General features: G+C 33.1%; 9 protein-coding genes across 9 annotated transcripts; 4 read left to right on the top strand and 5 right to left on the bottom strand.

The window, feature by feature from the left end:
• Positions 1-974: 974 nt before the first annotated feature.
• Positions 975-3,878, bottom strand: ATG1 (serine/threonine protein kinase ATG1; the record flags this gene model as incomplete). Its single annotated transcript, XM_020189396.1, has 4 exons — positions 975-1,058; positions 1,146-2,014; positions 2,099-2,384; positions 2,652-3,878. Coding segments are annotated over 4 exons (2,466 nt in total), but the record flags the coding sequence as incomplete, so codon positions are not given.
• A 996-nt stretch (positions 3,879-4,874) lies between these two features.
• On the bottom strand, positions 4,875-5,933 carry ASCRUDRAFT_21026 (uncharacterized protein; the record flags this gene model as incomplete). Its single annotated transcript, XM_020189665.1, has 1 exon — positions 4,875-5,933. A coding segment is annotated over one exon (1,059 nt), but the record flags the coding sequence as incomplete, so codon positions are not given.
• A 228-nt stretch (positions 5,934-6,161) lies between these two features.
• Positions 6,162-7,495, bottom strand: APN1 (DNA-(apurinic or apyrimidinic site) lyase APN1; the record flags this gene model as incomplete). Its single annotated transcript, XM_020194467.1, has 2 exons — positions 6,162-7,245; positions 7,491-7,495. The coding sequence occupies 2 exons, from the start codon at positions 7,493-7,495 to the stop codon at positions 6,162-6,164; spliced, it is 1,089 nt and encodes a 362-aa protein (XP_020048090.1).
• Positions 7,496-7,922: 427 nt separating this feature from the next.
• On the top strand, positions 7,923-8,408 carry MBF1 (multiprotein-bridging factor 1; the record flags this gene model as incomplete). The annotated part of the gene is made up of 1 exon (XM_020194468.1): positions 7,923-8,408. The coding sequence occupies one exon, from the start codon at positions 7,923-7,925 to the stop codon at positions 8,406-8,408; it is 486 nt and encodes a 161-aa protein (XP_020048091.1).
• A 692-nt stretch (positions 8,409-9,100) lies between these two features.
• Positions 9,101-9,742, top strand: CPR1 (peptidylprolyl isomerase CPR1; the record flags this gene model as incomplete). The annotated part of the gene is made up of 2 exons (XM_020192102.1): positions 9,101-9,134; positions 9,282-9,742. 2 exons carry the CDS (start codon positions 9,101-9,103, stop codon positions 9,740-9,742), a joined length of 495 nt encoding a protein of 164 aa, XP_020048092.1.
• A 330-nt stretch (positions 9,743-10,072) lies between these two features.
• Positions 10,073-11,149, bottom strand: MRPS35 (mitochondrial 37S ribosomal protein mS45; the record flags this gene model as incomplete). The annotated part of the gene is made up of 2 exons (XM_020190393.1): positions 10,073-10,489; positions 10,556-11,149. 2 exons carry the CDS (start codon positions 11,147-11,149, stop codon positions 10,073-10,075), a joined length of 1,011 nt encoding a protein of 336 aa, XP_020048093.1.
• A 321-nt stretch (positions 11,150-11,470) lies between these two features.
• SFH5 (Sfh5p) lies at positions 11,471-13,370 on the top strand. The gene has a single exon (XM_020192917.1). The coding sequence runs from the start codon at positions 11,616-11,618 to the stop codon at positions 13,077-13,079; it is 1,464 nt and encodes a 487-aa protein (XP_020048094.1). The 5' UTR covers positions 11,471-11,615; the 3' UTR covers positions 13,080-13,370.
• Positions 13,371-13,500: 130 nt separating this feature from the next.
• On the top strand, positions 13,501-15,092 carry ASCRUDRAFT_85321 (NCBP3 domain-containing protein). The gene has a single exon (XM_020194893.1). The coding sequence runs from the start codon at positions 13,704-13,706 to the stop codon at positions 14,826-14,828; it is 1,125 nt and encodes a 374-aa protein (XP_020048095.1). The 5' UTR covers positions 13,501-13,703; the 3' UTR covers positions 14,829-15,092.
• On the bottom strand, positions 14,902-15,958 carry ASCRUDRAFT_138191 (uncharacterized protein). Its single transcript, XM_020189131.1, has one exon. It carries the CDS (start codon positions 15,673-15,675, stop codon positions 14,974-14,976), a length of 702 nt encoding a protein of 233 aa, XP_020048096.1. The 5' UTR covers positions 15,676-15,958; the 3' UTR covers positions 14,902-14,973.
• Positions 15,959-16,469: the final 511 nt, after the last annotated feature.

Genomic DNA, 16,469 nt, shown 5'->3' on the forward strand with positions numbered 1-16,469 from the left:
TGGAGATAATAAAAGTCAGCCACCACCCAAAAAGAGAAAGTTAAATCAAGTAAAGGATGAGAACCAAGAAGTAATATAATTCTTTAATTATATTTTTGTAATTACTTCGATTTTCTATTTTTATTGATTTTTAGTTTTTGTATTCCTTTCTTTTTTTGTAATATAGTTATTTTAAGTCGAAATTTTTACTTACACTATCTCCCATTAAATTGTAGATACAACTCCAAACACATTGATTAAGTTTAAGAAAACCAAGCATGAAAATTCTAATAATAAATTTAAAATTATATCGATTTATCTGTATTAACTATCAAGAGAAAAATAAAATAATATAAAATAAAAACGATAAGTGAATACATAAGTATAGTATGATCAATGTATTAGCTGACATAAACTTGTAAAAACTATTAATTATGTCAAAACTTGTTATGATATCCAAAGACCAATTAATAAATCCCAACCACAATAAACCAAATAATAAAAATAATAAAAAGTAAAAAATGGGAAAGTTTCACGTAGTTATGTACATGTTACTAAAAAACATAAAAAATGAATGAGTTGCTGCAGAATAAAGCCAGTACAATAATAATCAAAATAATAAATGAAAATGAAAAAAAAATAGTTGAAAATAAGTGTAATTGTAAATGTAAATTTAAAATTATAATTGAAATTGAACAAAAATAAAAAAAAAATATTATAAAAAATAAAAGAGATATTGAACCTGATTTCATAAATCCAAACTATTGAACATAACTTGTGAAGATATAGCTGAATCAAACAGGTCGTATATAGAGTTGTGTGTTTTGATCAATGGAAGGACATAAACATCATTCAAATTAAAATAAGAAAAAAATAAAAAAGATAAAAATAAAAGAACTAAATTTTAAAGAGTTTCAAAGGATATAACATGATAGGTTATAGTAAGACAGGATTTAGATTTAAATGGAATAATAATTGTTTGCTTTGCTTTGGTTATCGATCCTGCTTCTTAGAATAGTAACCCTATTCCCAATTGTAACAATGAATTTTTCTACTAATTGTCTATCACCAACTTCTAACTTGTTACCAGAACCACTGAACTCGTCTTTGTCAAAATTAAATGGAGTTTGAGTAGGAGAGTTGGAACCTAAAGTAGAAGTAAAAACACTATTATTATAATTTTGCGTTGAATTATCATCATCTATTAAGGCTTCTAGCATCCATAATGCTGTTGTGTAATCGATTTCGCAAGAGACTAAATTTTCACCAACCATTTCATTAACTGCAGCTGTTCGAGATATCTCTAGAGCTCTATCAAAAATTAGTTTTTCAGCAAAAACGTCTAATTTTTGTTGGGTTAAATTAAGCTTTTTAACCACATCATTAATTTTAATGCTTAAAAATCGGGCTTTATCTAAACAATCATTAAATTCATTGCGACAACCTTGGACTAAATTATTTAATCTGACAGAAGCTGGTCTTTGAGTTCCATTATTTCGGTTATTATTCCACCATTCACCAGTTATGCGCATTGCTTTTGCTAATAAAGACAAACATTTATAATATAAAACATAACCTTCTTCAGCGAGCGATTTAATTGATATTGGAGGCAAAACGTTGTTTTCTTGATCATCTTCATCACTATCTGAATCATCAATAGCAGAAGATGGAGGAGCAGGGACAATTTGCGAGTATTTAGTATCAGCATAAGTTTTTATTGCATGGGACTTTGCAGCTAGAGGTTCCAATTGGATAATAATTTCAGCCTCTTCATCATAGCTTATTGCGTAATCAGTGTTAGAGATTGTATTCATATTTCCATAGTTAGGAGATGATGATGGAGAAAATCGGTGATTATTGTAATCATTGTTTTGCGGAGGAGAGTTGTTGTTGGATGTAGGGTTGATGGTTTTAAAAGTAGGAAATAATCTTGTAGTTGCAATTCCTAAAGCCTTTGATAAAGGATTTGTTGGAGAAAACGAAAGTGAAATTCTTCTATTTTCAAAACTTGATTTTCTTTGATTACTAAAAGAACCTCTATGAGATTGTTGCCTATTATGGGTGCCATTTGAGTTATTGGTATTTTTGTTGTTGTTATTATTATTATTATTTGTATTACTATTGTTGGTGAGATTCAGAATATTATTAAGATTTATATTGTTATTGAGAATATTAAGGTTGTTAGTGTTGTTAGTGTTATTGATAGCAACGGCACCAGTACCGATGTCAGCCAATTCATCAGCCAAAGCATTAACTTCGACACTTCTTTTTTCAACAACAACATAATCTTTTTCGATTATGTCGGAAGCTGTTGGAACGTTTTGTCGATTGGAAGGGATTTCGAGAATTTGTGGAGGAGAAGTTGAAGTTTGTTTTTGGATTGAGGAAGATTTTTGTTTTTGTTTCTTTTTATGAGAAGACTTCTGCTGCTGGAGTGTAGGTTGTGGGTATAAGTATTGTTCTTGATTTTGGGATTGGGGTTTTTTTTGTTTTTTATTGTTTGTATTGATTTCATTTGGAGATTTATTGTTGTTGTTTTGAATAGCGTTTTGAATCAAGTCATGATTTTGGGAGTTGTTTTTGGAATGTGATTTTGAATGAGGTTTAGGCTGGGATATATTTTTTTCTAGCGATTTTTTTTTGGAGATGTTTTTCATGGTATTGAATTGAACTGGAGGAGAATTGTTGATAAAATTGATTTGATTTTGAGTTCTGATTTGATTTTGATTTTGGGTTTGGGTTTGGGTTTGGGTTTGATTTTGAGTTTGATTTTGGATTTGATTTTGGATTTGATTTTGATTTTTATTTTGATTTTGAGCTTTGATTTGGGGTGAGGTGATGAATTCTGAGATGAATAAGTTTTCATCTATAGTTGAGTTATTTGAGGATATGTTTGAGTTGTTGAGGGAAGAAGATTGGGTGGTGTTGTAGGGAGATAAATCGTAATTGACTAGTTCGTCATTGAAGAATTCATGGAAGCTGATTCTTTCGGTTGGATTTAGTCTTAGGAGGCTTGAGATGAGAATTTTGAGGTTTGTGTTTATGTGAAAGTCGTGGGGGAAGATGATTTTGTCGTTTTGTTTTTGGATTTTTCTTAGCAATTCAATGTGGTTGTTTGCTCTGAAAGGTGGTTTACCGACAGTCATTTCGTAGAGAACAGCGCCCACAGACCATAAATCAGCTTTGGCGTTATATTTTTCGTAGTTTAGTATTTCAGGGGCCATGTATAATGGGGAGCCACAGAGGGTTTCAGCCATTGAAGTGTTTGGTAGGAATCTAGCGAAACCGAAATCAGCAATTTTGAGGATTGGTAAGTCCCAGATACCAACGTAGTTTAGGTTTTGGAAGGAGGCTTTATCGTGTAGTGGATAGCATAGGAGTAGGTTTTGAGGTTTTATGTCTCTATGGACCAAGTTTTTTGATCTTAGGAATTTGAGGGAGGAGGATAGCTGTTTTAGAAAGTGGAGGATCATTAGGTGGTTGAGGCCATTGGCGTAAAGTGAGTTATTGAGGGAAGAAGGAACATTGTTGTTGTCATTGTTGTTTGAGGATATGAGGGAAGGAGAAGGGTATTTATTGAAAATCTGGTGTATGATTGGATTTGAGCTGATTAGTTGGTTTTTCTTTTTGATAAAGAAGGAGAGGTCGCCTAGAGAGCAGTATTCCATTATTAGGTGGAAGTAGTTGAGGGATTGTTTGCAATCGAGTAGGGAGACAATGTGGGGATGTTTCATTTCCTTTAGGATTTGGATTTCGATTTCTAGGTTTTCTAGGAGCTTTTTGTTTTTTAGTTTTGAACGTAGGACAGCTTTGATTGCAACAGGTTTGTTGGAATTGATGTTGATGGCTTTATAGACGTTTGCGAAGGAGCCTTTACCAATTTCAGCATCGATTTGGTAATCTGGGATCAAGTCATTATGAATTAATTTTTTTGTGTTTTGGATGTTACTGTTGTTGTTGTTATTTTGATTGTTTTGATTATTATTTTGGTTATTTTGGTTATTTTGGTTATTTTGGTTATTGTTATTATTTCGGTTATTAGACATATTATTAAATAAATGGATTAAAATAATAATTAGTTGAGAGTCAAGAGAAAAAAAAGGAAAATCCCTTGATTAAATAATAAATGAGTTAATTAAACCTTGGAGTGAAACCAGATAGAGTTTAGATGGAAAATAAATAGAATTTAAAGAGAACCAGCTAAAATGAGATTCTCTTCTTCAAAAAGGGAGGATTTTAGTAGATATTATAAATCAAGCAGGAGAGCAGGAGAGTAGGGGAGTAGGTGCGTAGGAGAGCTGAGGAAAGAGAAGGAATAGAGTTCTTCGAGGAGAGAAAGGGAAGAAATGAGAAAGAAATGAAGATTAAATGGTGATATAATGAGAGAAATGGAGTACTATGAGAAGGTGTTGGAGAGGTATATTGAGGCTATAGGGAAGCTGTTGGAGGGATATCTGGGGATGCTCGAGAGATGGTGTTGAGGGTTGAGGCGACGAGAAAAGACGTGAAATCAGCAAGGTTTGAGGAAGCTGCGATGAGTTGGGCTCGGAACAGGTGACGGTGTGGCGCTGGTCGGACGGCGGCGGCGGTGGACGTGTTTCGTGCAGCAGCGGCAGCAGTGTCTTCAGGACTGGTGGCTTCAGGCTGGTGTGTCCAGGCTGGTGCTCTAATCGCTCCCTTTATCTCTTCTTATCTCTCGTCCTCTCCCGTCCACGCACGTCGCTCGCACGCACAGCGCGGTCACATGCACACAGCATGCGTCCCTGTTGGCTCAAAGTTGCGTTTGGGCACGTGCAATGATGGGCCGCTATCTCAGAGCGGTTGCGTTAGAAGTCGCGCACCTCAAGCCCGACGCTGTGTTGTTCGGCCTTCGCGTCCAAATGTGCTCCGCAACACACGTCCATAATACTCAACCCAACCAACTTGGCCACGATCACGTGTGGATTGCCAAAGCGCTCCATCAACACGCGTCCGCTCACGTGCTCGAGTGTGCCGGCGTACAACTCTGCGATGGATAGCAATGCGTGCGCTGGAACACCGTTCTGGATCAACTCGCCTGCCTCTGCCAAACAGTGTGCCTTGCTGTCCACGACAACTTTGTTGCGCACGCCTTCCATGGTGTACTCCCCCATGATTTCGCTGTCAACCTCAGTCATGTGCGGCTTGTACGATCCAATCACGCCGACAAACCTCGAGACTCTCCCGGTGCTGTCCCGGAAGTGCTCTCCGAGGATAATGGGCTCCGTCGACGGCGTGCAGCCGAAAACAACCAAGCTTCTCTGGACGCTCTTCTTGATTTTGCCACCTTCTTCCATTGCGATTCCTTCCACTTGAATCTCTCCTCCATCGCGCTTTTCAAGCAACTTGCCTTCCTTTTTGATTTTCTCAATGAACCTCTTCACATTATCGTAGTTTCGGCTCACAACATTGATCTTCTGGAAATAATCTGTCTTATAATAGATCATCAATGAAATCTTCAAATGCCAGTAGCTTTGCAACCCAACCCCAAACACTGTAATCTCATCACATTCACCATCTGCCTCTGCTTTCAACTCTCTCACCAATTCAACTGGTAGCACCTTGACCAACGATAAGCTCGTGCACAATGCTGTTCGAAACGCTGTTAACGTCCTAGCATTCAAAATGCTCTTCGGTTTCCCATTATTCCCATCCAATATCATTGTAACACCATTAAATCCTTCTTTCGATCCAGTTAGCACCTTAACTCCTATTTTCTTATTTTCCCTTGTTCCTCGATCCTTCAATTTAGATGGCATGATCAAATACGTGCTTTCCTTATCTTCGCTCTCAATCACTATCCTCTTGGGTATCAACGTTTCGTCCTTCTCGTAATCAATTAACGATTCGATCAACACATCTTGGAACTCCTTCAATTCTTCTTCTCCAATACTCTTTAAATATTCCTCGATATTTTTATCCGATAATATTCTCATTTTCCTTCCCTCAAAAAATACCAATTCAATACTATTTACAATTTACAATCTATATTCTCGCCTTTTTTCGATCTATTTATATAGTTTATCCTTCTTCCCATTGGCGGGTCTCCACTCCCGTATCTTTTCCATCTTTTCATCTCTTCGCATAGAACTAACGTTTTTATCATTAATGCTGCTTTATCTATTTTATTTACACTAATTCAATCATCTATATATCACACCAACTCAATCTTCCTTCTTTTCCTCCTTTTCCTTCCTCGTCGTCGTTGTCTTCTTCTTCTTGCTCAATTGACTCAATATATCTTCCCCATTCTCTCTTATACCTCTCTTCTTCGTATTACCTCCCTCTTCTTTCTTTCGCTTTTTCTCTTCTTTCTCTTGCCTGACCAAATACTTCTTCATCTGCTCTTCTCGTTCCTTCTTGCCCTTCAAACTCAATTCCTCTTTCTTCTTCACGTACTCTTCATCCTCTTTTTTTTTCCCAATTAACCAATTCAACAACTCAATCTCTTCTCCATACCTTAAATCATCCTCTCCCTTTTCTATAGGCGTCTCTAAAATTATCGGAATACCCTCAAATTTCTCCAGATTGCAAATCACTCGAAATATCTCCAATCCCAAATACCCATGCCCCAATTTCTGATGTAAATCTCGATTCGAGTTAAATGGCGCCTTCGAGTCATTAAGATGAACACTACTCAAATAGTTCATCCCAATAACCTCTTCAAACTTCTTTAAAAACTCTCCAAATTTGCTCTCGTCTTCAATATCATACCCTGCTGAATACGTATGGCACGTATCAATACACACCCCAATTCTCTCCTTGTCTTCAACCATCTCAATCACTTTCCCAATATCTTCCAACTTGCTTCCAATTAAATTCCCATGTCCCGCCATATTCTCAATCACAATCTTAACAAACTTGGTCTCTTTAATTCCTCTATTAATATTCTTTCCCAACCTCTTTAAAGCTTCTCCATGGTCCGAATCTAATGACGACCCAGGATGAAAATTGTACAACCCAATCCCCAACTGTTCGCATCGCTTCAAATCGTCAACAAATGACTTGTAGGATTTCTCCTCCTTCTCGCTCTCGGGATTAGCTAAATTGATAAAATACTGACCATGTGGAAGTATATCCGTTCTGGGATTGTATCCATGTTTTTCACACAATATTCCAAATTTATCAATTTCCTCTTGTGTATAATCCTTCGATACCCATCTCCTGGGCGATTTTAAAAAAACTGCAAACGACTTGGCTCCAATCTTTCTAGCATTGATAACTGAATTGTAAATTCCTCCACTCGCACTAACATGTGCTCCAAATTTATACTTGTTTTCAAGTTTTAGATAATCAAACTTCGTTATGTTTAATGGATTAATTTTTCTGCCTCTATTGATTGTTTTTTTGTTTATTTTCAATTGAAAAAAATGGTTAATTCAATGTCTAAAACTTCACAACCCTAATTCAATTGAATACTAATTGAATATTAATTGAATACTAATTAAATAATAATTAAACAATAATTAAATAATAACTAAATCTAAACATACGCCATTTCGTCAACTTATTATCTACCGAAATTAGTCTTCAAATACTGTAGCTAATTTTGTAAAACAAACTTGCAAATAAATAAATAAATAAAAAAACCAATTACAAAGCGAAAACCCACACTAATGGCGTCGCGTGAATGACGCGGTTTCTAAACTTCCTAAACCAAGAATCACGCACTTTCACACCGGGTAATGCTCATCCCACCTCATTTCCCCATAGAAGGTTCTAGTTTCACAGGTTTAGATGATGATTATTCATCATACAAAACGAACAGTCTTGTTTCTTCAACTGCTTTATCAGTAATATCTCTACAACATTCATATCACTATAAATATCAATACTAATATTATTGTTTATTATTATATAAATATATCTAATTAAAACTTTATTTTGATCCATTTCACTCTATTTCCTTCCATTTAATACTAAAAATGTCTGCTTGGGGTTCTAACTCAAATGTCGATTGGGATAAAGAAACTGTCATTGGTCGTAATGTTCGTCGTGGTAACTCAGGCCCAAGACAAAATGTAGCCAAATCTCAAAGTCAGGTCAATCAAGCAAGAAGAACTGGTGGTGTCGTATCAGTCGATAAAAAATACTTTGGTGGTGCCAACAAAAAGGGCGATGCTGAAGGTCAAAGATTAACTAAAGTAGATAGAAGTGATGAAATCGTTAAACCAAAGACAATTGATCTTGCCGTCGGTAAAACTATCTCAAAAATCAGATTGGAGAAAAAACTAACTCAAAAGGATTTGGCAACTAAGATAAATGAAAAACCAACCGTTATCAACGATTATGAGGCAGGTAGAGCTATTCCTGTTCAATCTGTTCTTGCTAAGTTGGAAAGAGTTTTAGGCGTTAAATTAAGAGGCAAAGATATTGGCCAACCGCTATTCCAAAAGAAAGAAAAAAAATAATTCAATTGAGTTAATCAAGCAAACCAACAGTATTCAATTTTTAATTTTGTCACCTTATAATTATCTTACAATTGTTTTATAATTACTCTATATAGCATTAATATCATTGATATCTCGTTAAACTGTACCTCCCAGGTTTTGTGGTTGGGGTTTTTTGGCTCTCCCATATTGCTTTGTATGCAATTACATTGGCTAACATACAAACCAAGTCCTTTCCCATGTTTTCAATTGGGTTTCAGTTGCGCTTTAATAGTTTTCAATAGTTCAATAGTTCAAAATGTTCAAGAGGTTCAAAAGGCTCAAGAGGTTTAAAAGGTTTAAAAGGTTTCCAATAAATCAACTTTCCCCCATTCTGTTTCTTGACTCTTTAGACTTTTCAGTGTCGAGAAATACCCTACTCCATCTGCTTCAAATTGCCCTTAGCTCCTGCTTCCACGGGGAAATTGTCAACGGGTTTACTCTGAAAAAATCACTCTATTGGTTATCTTTTCTAAAATTCTCCCGTTATTACAAACATAATCTCGAAAACGTTTCTTTCACCTCATCCCAATAAAATTCTTATATAAATAGTCCTTTCAATTTCCCTTTTTTTCTGTTTCTGATTCTATTTCCTCAACATTTCTACCCAACTTTTTCCTAGTTTTAACTGTCGTGTACCAATTTCCAAGCCCACATAACTACTCTATACCAAAATGTCTAAAGTTTTCTTTGATGTCTCTGCCAATGGTAAGTGAATTCTGTTTTCCTGCTCTTTCTATATTCTTTTGATACCTAGTTATCCTTAAATTCCTTTTTTTTTTCTTTCTTTCAATTTTTTCTCAAATTCTAACTAACAATATGGCTGGTTTTCGGCTATTTTTGATTTTTTAACAGGTTCCTCTTTAGGAAGAATTGTCTTCAGATTATACAACGATATTGTTCCAAAAACCTCTGAAAACTTCAGAGCTTTATGTACTGGTGAAAAAGGTTACGGTTACAAATCCTCCAAATTTCACCGTGTTATTCCTCAATTTATGTTACAAGGTGGCGATTTTACCAGAGGTAATGGTACTGGTGGTAAATCAATTTATGGTGAGAAATTCCCTGACGAAAACTTCAGGGTTGCTCACACCAAACCAGGTTTATTATCTATGGCCAACTCTGGTCCAAACACCAATGGCTCTCAATTCTTCATCACCACTGTTCCATGTTCTTGGTTAGATGGCAAACATGTTGTTTTCGGTGAAGTTGTTGAAGGCTACTCTGTTGTCAAGAAAATTGAAAGTTTAGGTAGTTCATCTGGTGCAACCAGAGGCGTCATTTCAATCGATGACTGTGGTGAATTAGCTAATTAAATATTCAATTACATTTAGAGTTAATTGATATGATATATCGTAACGCAATATGATATAATATGATGTTTCTTGTATTTAATTTCTCTATTTAGTAATAACGTTTTAACATAGCTTAGTATTCGCTGTTAAAATTTTTACAAATTTCAAATATCGGAGTTTTTTTCTTGATAATTATTACCCCATTATTATTCCACCATCACTTTACTAGTCTAATTGATACTGTAGTCAAAAAACCTTAAATCAGAATCTCAATTAAACTACATTTAATTAATTTGTTTATTTACAAAGTAATGATTATATAAAAAAACAGGAAATTTTCGTTTTCCAAAACTAAATATAAACCATTCTACCAGTTGTGTCAAAACCAATTTTACGATCGGTTTTATTATCTCTATTTGATGCACCATATCTATGACCAACTTTACCAACTTTAGATTTAACAAATCTAAACACCGATTTCTCGCCCTCCAAAACTGGTGCATAGTAAACTTCTTTGCCTTCTTTTTGCTCTTCATGATGAAATTCCTTATGTTCGGTCTCAGCAATATCTTGCAATGTTTCTTTACCAGATTTAATACCAAACACTTTAGCTGCGTCAACTGGACCGAATGGTTCAGATTCATTAATTGTTAAAAATCTAGATTGAAGAGTCTTAGCAGGTGCAGGAATTTCGGTTAGATTCTCTGGTTTTCTATGACGTTCAAACAATGGAAAGATTTTTTTCATTGTTGATGACATTTTTTTCAACTCTTCTATACTACTTTTCTTCTTTTGCAATTTTTCCTTTTTAACAGATTTTACACCATCTTTAACGTCATTAAAAAATTGATCATTTTTTGCTTTTATAGATAATTTAATTTTCTCCAATTTAACAACAGCTTCGATTCTTGGAATCTTGATATTATACTTGAATGCTAGTTCATAAACTGGGATTTTATTAATTTCCACATCCTCGTAAATGTTTCTTTTGGTTTTATCTGTCAACATTAAGTTTGTAGATAGTTGTGGATTCATGAAAAATGGTTGAAATTTCCTTCTATCAGATAAAAACCTTTTATTAATAGGGGGATATTCAACATTACTGTTTTCAGGTAAAACTACTGCAGAGTCTCCAGGTAATTCACGAGTGATAAACTTGGTTTCATTATTTGTTTGTGGATCAGAAAAAATATTGAAACGATATTCCCCTTTATAGTTTTGTGGCCCTAAGAACTGGTTCATCATAAATCTGAAATTAGATTTATGATTCTTTTTTGGCATTCGACCATTGTAACGAAAACCAAGATGCTTAGGTGGATATGCTAATTTTCTTCTGGAGACATGACGCACTTGCTGGAAGCTTATAGCAAGAGGCGATATCGAAGAGGGGTAAGTAACAGATGATTTTATTTGTTGCAAGAAAATCATCTCGATAAAGATCAATGCTGAATCTCGATAAATATGGAGTCTCTCCAATTGACTGAAAAATAATAAAACCAAAGTTGATGGCGAGAAATTAATCACAGGACTGTTGCGGATTCAAACGGATATTCGTGGATGACTCAGCAATTACAAATACAGCTTAATGGTGATCCGGATCACGCACCAGAAATCTATCAAGAAATCCCCAACCAGTGCAATGGATCTATCAGGTGCTGAACTGTTTTCACGGGACGTTTTAAGCGAATGTTTGAACTAGATATTTACTTTTGAGTTGATGTGTTCTTGATTCTGGTATTTTATTAAAATTTTTCCTCTTTCTATTTCATTCAAGTTGATTTCTTTTGATTCAATTCTATTCTATTCTATTCTGTTGTATTCAATTCTATTCTATTCAACCCAATTTCAGTTTTAATTTCTATTTCAATTTTAGTTTGATTAAATTTACTTCAACATGGCTGAAATCAATGGCACTGCTGGTGACACTACTAAACCAATATCTGTTGAAAAAGAAGTGACAAGCACTAGTACAACTGATGATAAAATAACCCAATTGGCAGATTCAAAAACTGCCTCCTCAATTAAGGACACGGATGAAGTCACCAAGGTTGATGATAAAACAAATGAAATTAAAAAGGATTTAGATCAAAAAATTGAAACTGAAACTCAAGTTAAGAATAATCCCACAGTTGAAGTTGAACCTAAGAAAGATTTTGTTACAGAAAAGGCACCAGAGACTGTTGTTTCTAATGATATATCAAAATCAGAGGACAAGGGCAATTCTACGAAAGTTGAACCTGAGCCCATTGAGGAGTCAAAAGAGCAAATCGTTGACAAAACTCAAGGAGCTGCAACAATTATAAAAGATACAACTGACAACAAAGAAGTCGTCGACAACAAAGAAACCATTAATGGAAAAAACACCAAAACCAAGGATAATGATGCTGCTAGCAATAAATCTCAACAAAATGCTGAGGTGGCTACTTCCACATCTGAAGATGATCAAATTTACCCTGAAGGTGTTACATTTAAATCATCAGGAGAAAAGAAAAACTTCAATCTTTTTTTTAATAAACTACCTGAAATTACTAAGGAAGCTGATTATGATGAGTTATTTGGTCATCAACTAAGTCCCACAGGAGACTTTTATGATGAAACTGTAGCCAAAGTCTTGGCCTTTAAATTTCTTAAAGCAAATGATTTTCTAATACCTGAATCTGAATCTCAATTAAAGAATACATTAATTTGGCGCAAAGAATTCAAGCCTTTATCCGCTGCTTTTCTAGAAGAACATAAAAAGATGTTTAATAACATCGGTTATTTAACTAATAACTCTGAAAACCCTGAAAATTGTAAAGTAATAACCTGGAATATTTATGGTGCCAAATCTCCAGTTCAAGTTGCTCAAACTAAAGATTATTTTATTGATTTAGACGAATTTCTTAGATGGAGAATTGGTTTAATGGAAAAATCCGTTCAATTATTAGATTTTAAAGATAAAGAAAATCAATTTGTTGCTCAGGTTCATGATTATAAAGATATTAGTTTTTTAAGAATGGATGCAAGCATTAAGAGATCTACTAAAAGCACTATTAAAATTTTCCAAGATTATTATCCAGAATTATTAAGCAGAAAATTCTTTTTAAACATTCCATTCATTTTGGCTTGGTTTTATAACTATGTTGTCAAAAATTTCTTTATTTCAAAAGAAACTGTTGCCAAGTTCAGAGTTTTAAGTGATGCTTCAACAATGGCGGAACAGATAAATACCAAAAAATTGCCAAAAGCTTATGGAGGTGAACTTGAGGATTTAGTTACTTTGCCACAAGTTGAAATCCAGCAAACTCCATATACAAAATTTCTATTGGAAAAGTTAAGTACTGATAATGCTGAAGGTTTTACAAATGAAGTTGATTAGAGGTGCTGTAAATTGGTTTAATATGTGTCAACCGGTTTTCAACAACTTCTCATTTTCAATTGAGGACTTCAATTTACCTTGATCGCCTTCTAGTTTGTTTTTAATTTATTTTCTCCACATTTTCTATTTATTCCCTAATTGTTTGTTTGTTTTTTTATTTTCATTCTCTTTTGTTTTTTTTATCTTTGATTTTTGTGATTTTTCAGTCTACTCAGTAATTAATAGTGATTAATTTGATAATAGTATCTATCGGCAGTATATATCGGATAATATCCGCGGAATCAAATATCCACCATGGAAATGTACCTTCAGAAAATTCTACTCTGGTGGTTTCTAACTTCAAATCCGTTGTCGAAACATTGCTTCAGTAGAAATCATTATCTATTGACGATGATTCTCTTTTGATAGTTGATCAAATTGATTATTTTTTATTTGATAGGATGTCAACTTTGTATCACTATATTATTTAGTGCAATAATTTCAACATCAACAGAGTAGTTTTTAAAACGCGTGGTTCATTTTTGAAAAGTAACCCTGCTTTAATTCACCTAGATTATTTCATTTACTGAGCAAAAGTTTAGTTAAATTTCCAACAACAAATAAAATCAGAGCAGAAGACCAGAGATGGATGAAGATATGAATGATGTTTCTATGGGCGTTGCTGATCGGCCTGAGGTTATAGAACAAATTGATATAAATGCTGAAGCAAAAAAGGAGACCGACCATTCTACTTTGGATGGAAATATTAGATTAAATAGTCTAAAGATTGATGGTGTCAATGATTTATCGACAACAGATATCAAAACTTATTTGGATCATTATTTGAACGATACCATTTCTGATGAACAGGATAAGATATTAAGATTTCGAATTCAATGGATCGATGACAATTCGCTCAACGTGATTTTTGAGTCGATAGATGATTGCTCAAATGCTTTAAGGATTTTATCTGTTTTTGATAGCGTTGATGCTTCTATTAACTCAAAAATAACAGACAAGAGAAGATCAAAGCCTTTTATTAAGAATTTATTTTCAAAAAGTAATTATCAGGAAGATGAGAAATTGAATCAGGAAGATTATAAAATTAACAGAGATGCTAACAATAATATCATTTTTACAATAACACAATCCACAATTGATGATAAAAAAGTTAGAAATGCAAGAGAAAGATCACGATATTATTTGTTACATGGCGAACCTACAAGGAAAAAAATTTATAAAACAACACAAAGAAAAAACAACTATAGAAAAAAAACAGACAATTCATATAGAGATCGCGATCAATTAAATAAAAGTCGATATGAAGATAGTTTTGAAGATGATTTGTTTAAAAGTAAAAAATATTTATTTAAAAATAATCAAAATAATCATAATCCAAAATTATATCCAGATTTCCGTCTTAAAAATAATGATAACAATGATGATGCGGATGATGCGGATGATTTATTTGGAGATAAGTTTAGTAATTCTATAAAAACGGGCATAGTAGGAAATAGAAATAATGAGAACAATAATCATAATAGTAATAATAATGACAATGGCAACGATAATGATGATGATGATTTATTTCCTGGATTTAGAAGTGCGAGAAAACCACCAAGTGCGCCAAAAGCGTTCAGAGAATCAAGAAATACATCAAGATTAAGAATAAGATCAAGGTCAAGGTCAAGGTCAAGGTCACCAAATAGCTTTTTCAATTCTAGGAGTAATAAATCATTGGCGGAAAGGATTGAAACTTCAAGAAAATGAAGTCGATTTTTTTTTCACTGTTTATGTTTTTGATTTGATTATTATTTGTTGTTTTTATTTTGGTTTAATATGTATAATAATCAGATATTTTTATTAAAAACAAAGTGTAAATAAAACAAACCTTAAAGGAAACTAAAGAATAAATTTAAAAGTCATAAGAAAAGTCATTATCGGAGAAAAAATCTATCTTTTTAAGTTTTCGAAGCTGTTTTTCTTTTAATTTATAACATTTAAGCAATAAAGTCTGTTCATAAGATAATTTTCTCAATTTTGATAATTGAATTAAGTTATTTAATTTTTTTTCATTTAGATTTTTTAAAATTTCTAAATATTCTAATTTTAAATCATTGACATTATTAATATAAACCATTTTTCTTGCATTATTTTCATTAAAATAAATTACTTCTAGATTTTTGAAAATTTTATACCATTTAAGATTTTCAAATTCATACCTAGTCTGAAAAAATTCCTGAGATAAAAGTATTTCTTCATTAAAACAAATTACTTTTCTTAAATTGACAAATTTTTCAATTGAGTTATAATTATTATAAACATTAGAATTAATGAAATGAGAATTGAAATCATATTTTGGAAATTGAATGAATTCCTTTTTATCACTATTATTACCATCATTCGTTAAATAAGATTTATTTGGAAAGAATACAATTGGTTTAAACAATAAAATATATTCATATAGTGCGATTTTAATTACATTGAACTCTTCCTCCTTGACTAATTCCAATGCTTTTCTTTTAATTATTTTTAAAGCAATTAATAAGACTATCATTGATAGAAAAAGAAGAATAAAAGTGATTAATAAGACAATTCTTATAGTACTATTCTCCATTATGAACTGTATCAATTACTGAAACTAGATTAATAAAATATAGGTGATTATTCCGTACTAGTAAATATTGTTATAGTTGATGAAAATTAAAAAATCAAACGAGGATAGTTGTTTTTTTATTTTAATGTTGAAATAATTTTGATCTAATTTTGTTAAAATACAGGTTAAATTCCTTTTTTTATGTTTGTTCGACTCAAAGAAATGTATTTTACATCTTGTGATGCAAGGAAAATAAAAGTCAGGATGATATCAGTGATTACGAATCAAAATTGATGCTGACCTTTTGAAAGGGTAGTTAAAAAAGTTAAAAGAAAACCATAATGAATAATAGTCAATTGAGCCAATCAGTGACCTTGAACAGTACCAGATTGAACGAAAACCTATCTAAAACAACTTATTTCTTATGGGTATTTGAAATTATTTAACCACAACTCCGATTTTGGCTTTTGATTTACTCGTCCCAAAGACCCACAGATCACAGACATTTCACAAACATACCAAGTTTTGTGTTTCACTCGAGTTAGTGCAGTGTTATAAAGAGAGATAAATCGATTGAATAAGTGGATCATGAAACCAGAAATAAATCAGCAAGAGATAAAAAGCAGTTTCTCGGAAACAGCTCAAACATAATTTTTGCAATACTTTGTAGGAATAGTACCAACTCAAACCCCAGCTTTTTAGTGTCGTACCTTCTTGAATGGAGAAAGACCCACACTGCTGAAACTAAAGTACATGCGTATATATGCAGTCTTTGACGCTGTGTAGCGAGGTACCATTGCTGTGGTTTTGCGCAG

This window comes from Ascoidea rubescens, assembly GCF_001661345.1.
Source record: "Ascoidea rubescens DSM 1968 unplaced genomic scaffold ASCRUscaffold_4, whole genome shotgun sequence".
Taxonomy (NCBI): Eukaryota; Fungi; Ascomycota; class Saccharomycetes; order Ascoideales; family Ascoideaceae; genus Ascoidea; species Ascoidea rubescens.

What these genes read in the sequence shown, in the direction of transcription:
- SFH5 (XM_020192917.1), top strand. Translation starts at nt 11,616, where the DNA reads ATGGCTGAAATCAATGGCACTGCTGGTGACACTACTAAACCAATATCT.
- ASCRUDRAFT_138191 (XM_020189131.1), bottom strand. Translation starts at nt 15,675, where the DNA reads ATGGAGAATAGTACTATAAGAATTGTCTTATTAATCACTTTTATTCTT.
- ASCRUDRAFT_85321 (XM_020194893.1), top strand. Translation starts at nt 13,704, where the DNA reads ATGGATGAAGATATGAATGATGTTTCTATGGGCGTTGCTGATCGGCCT.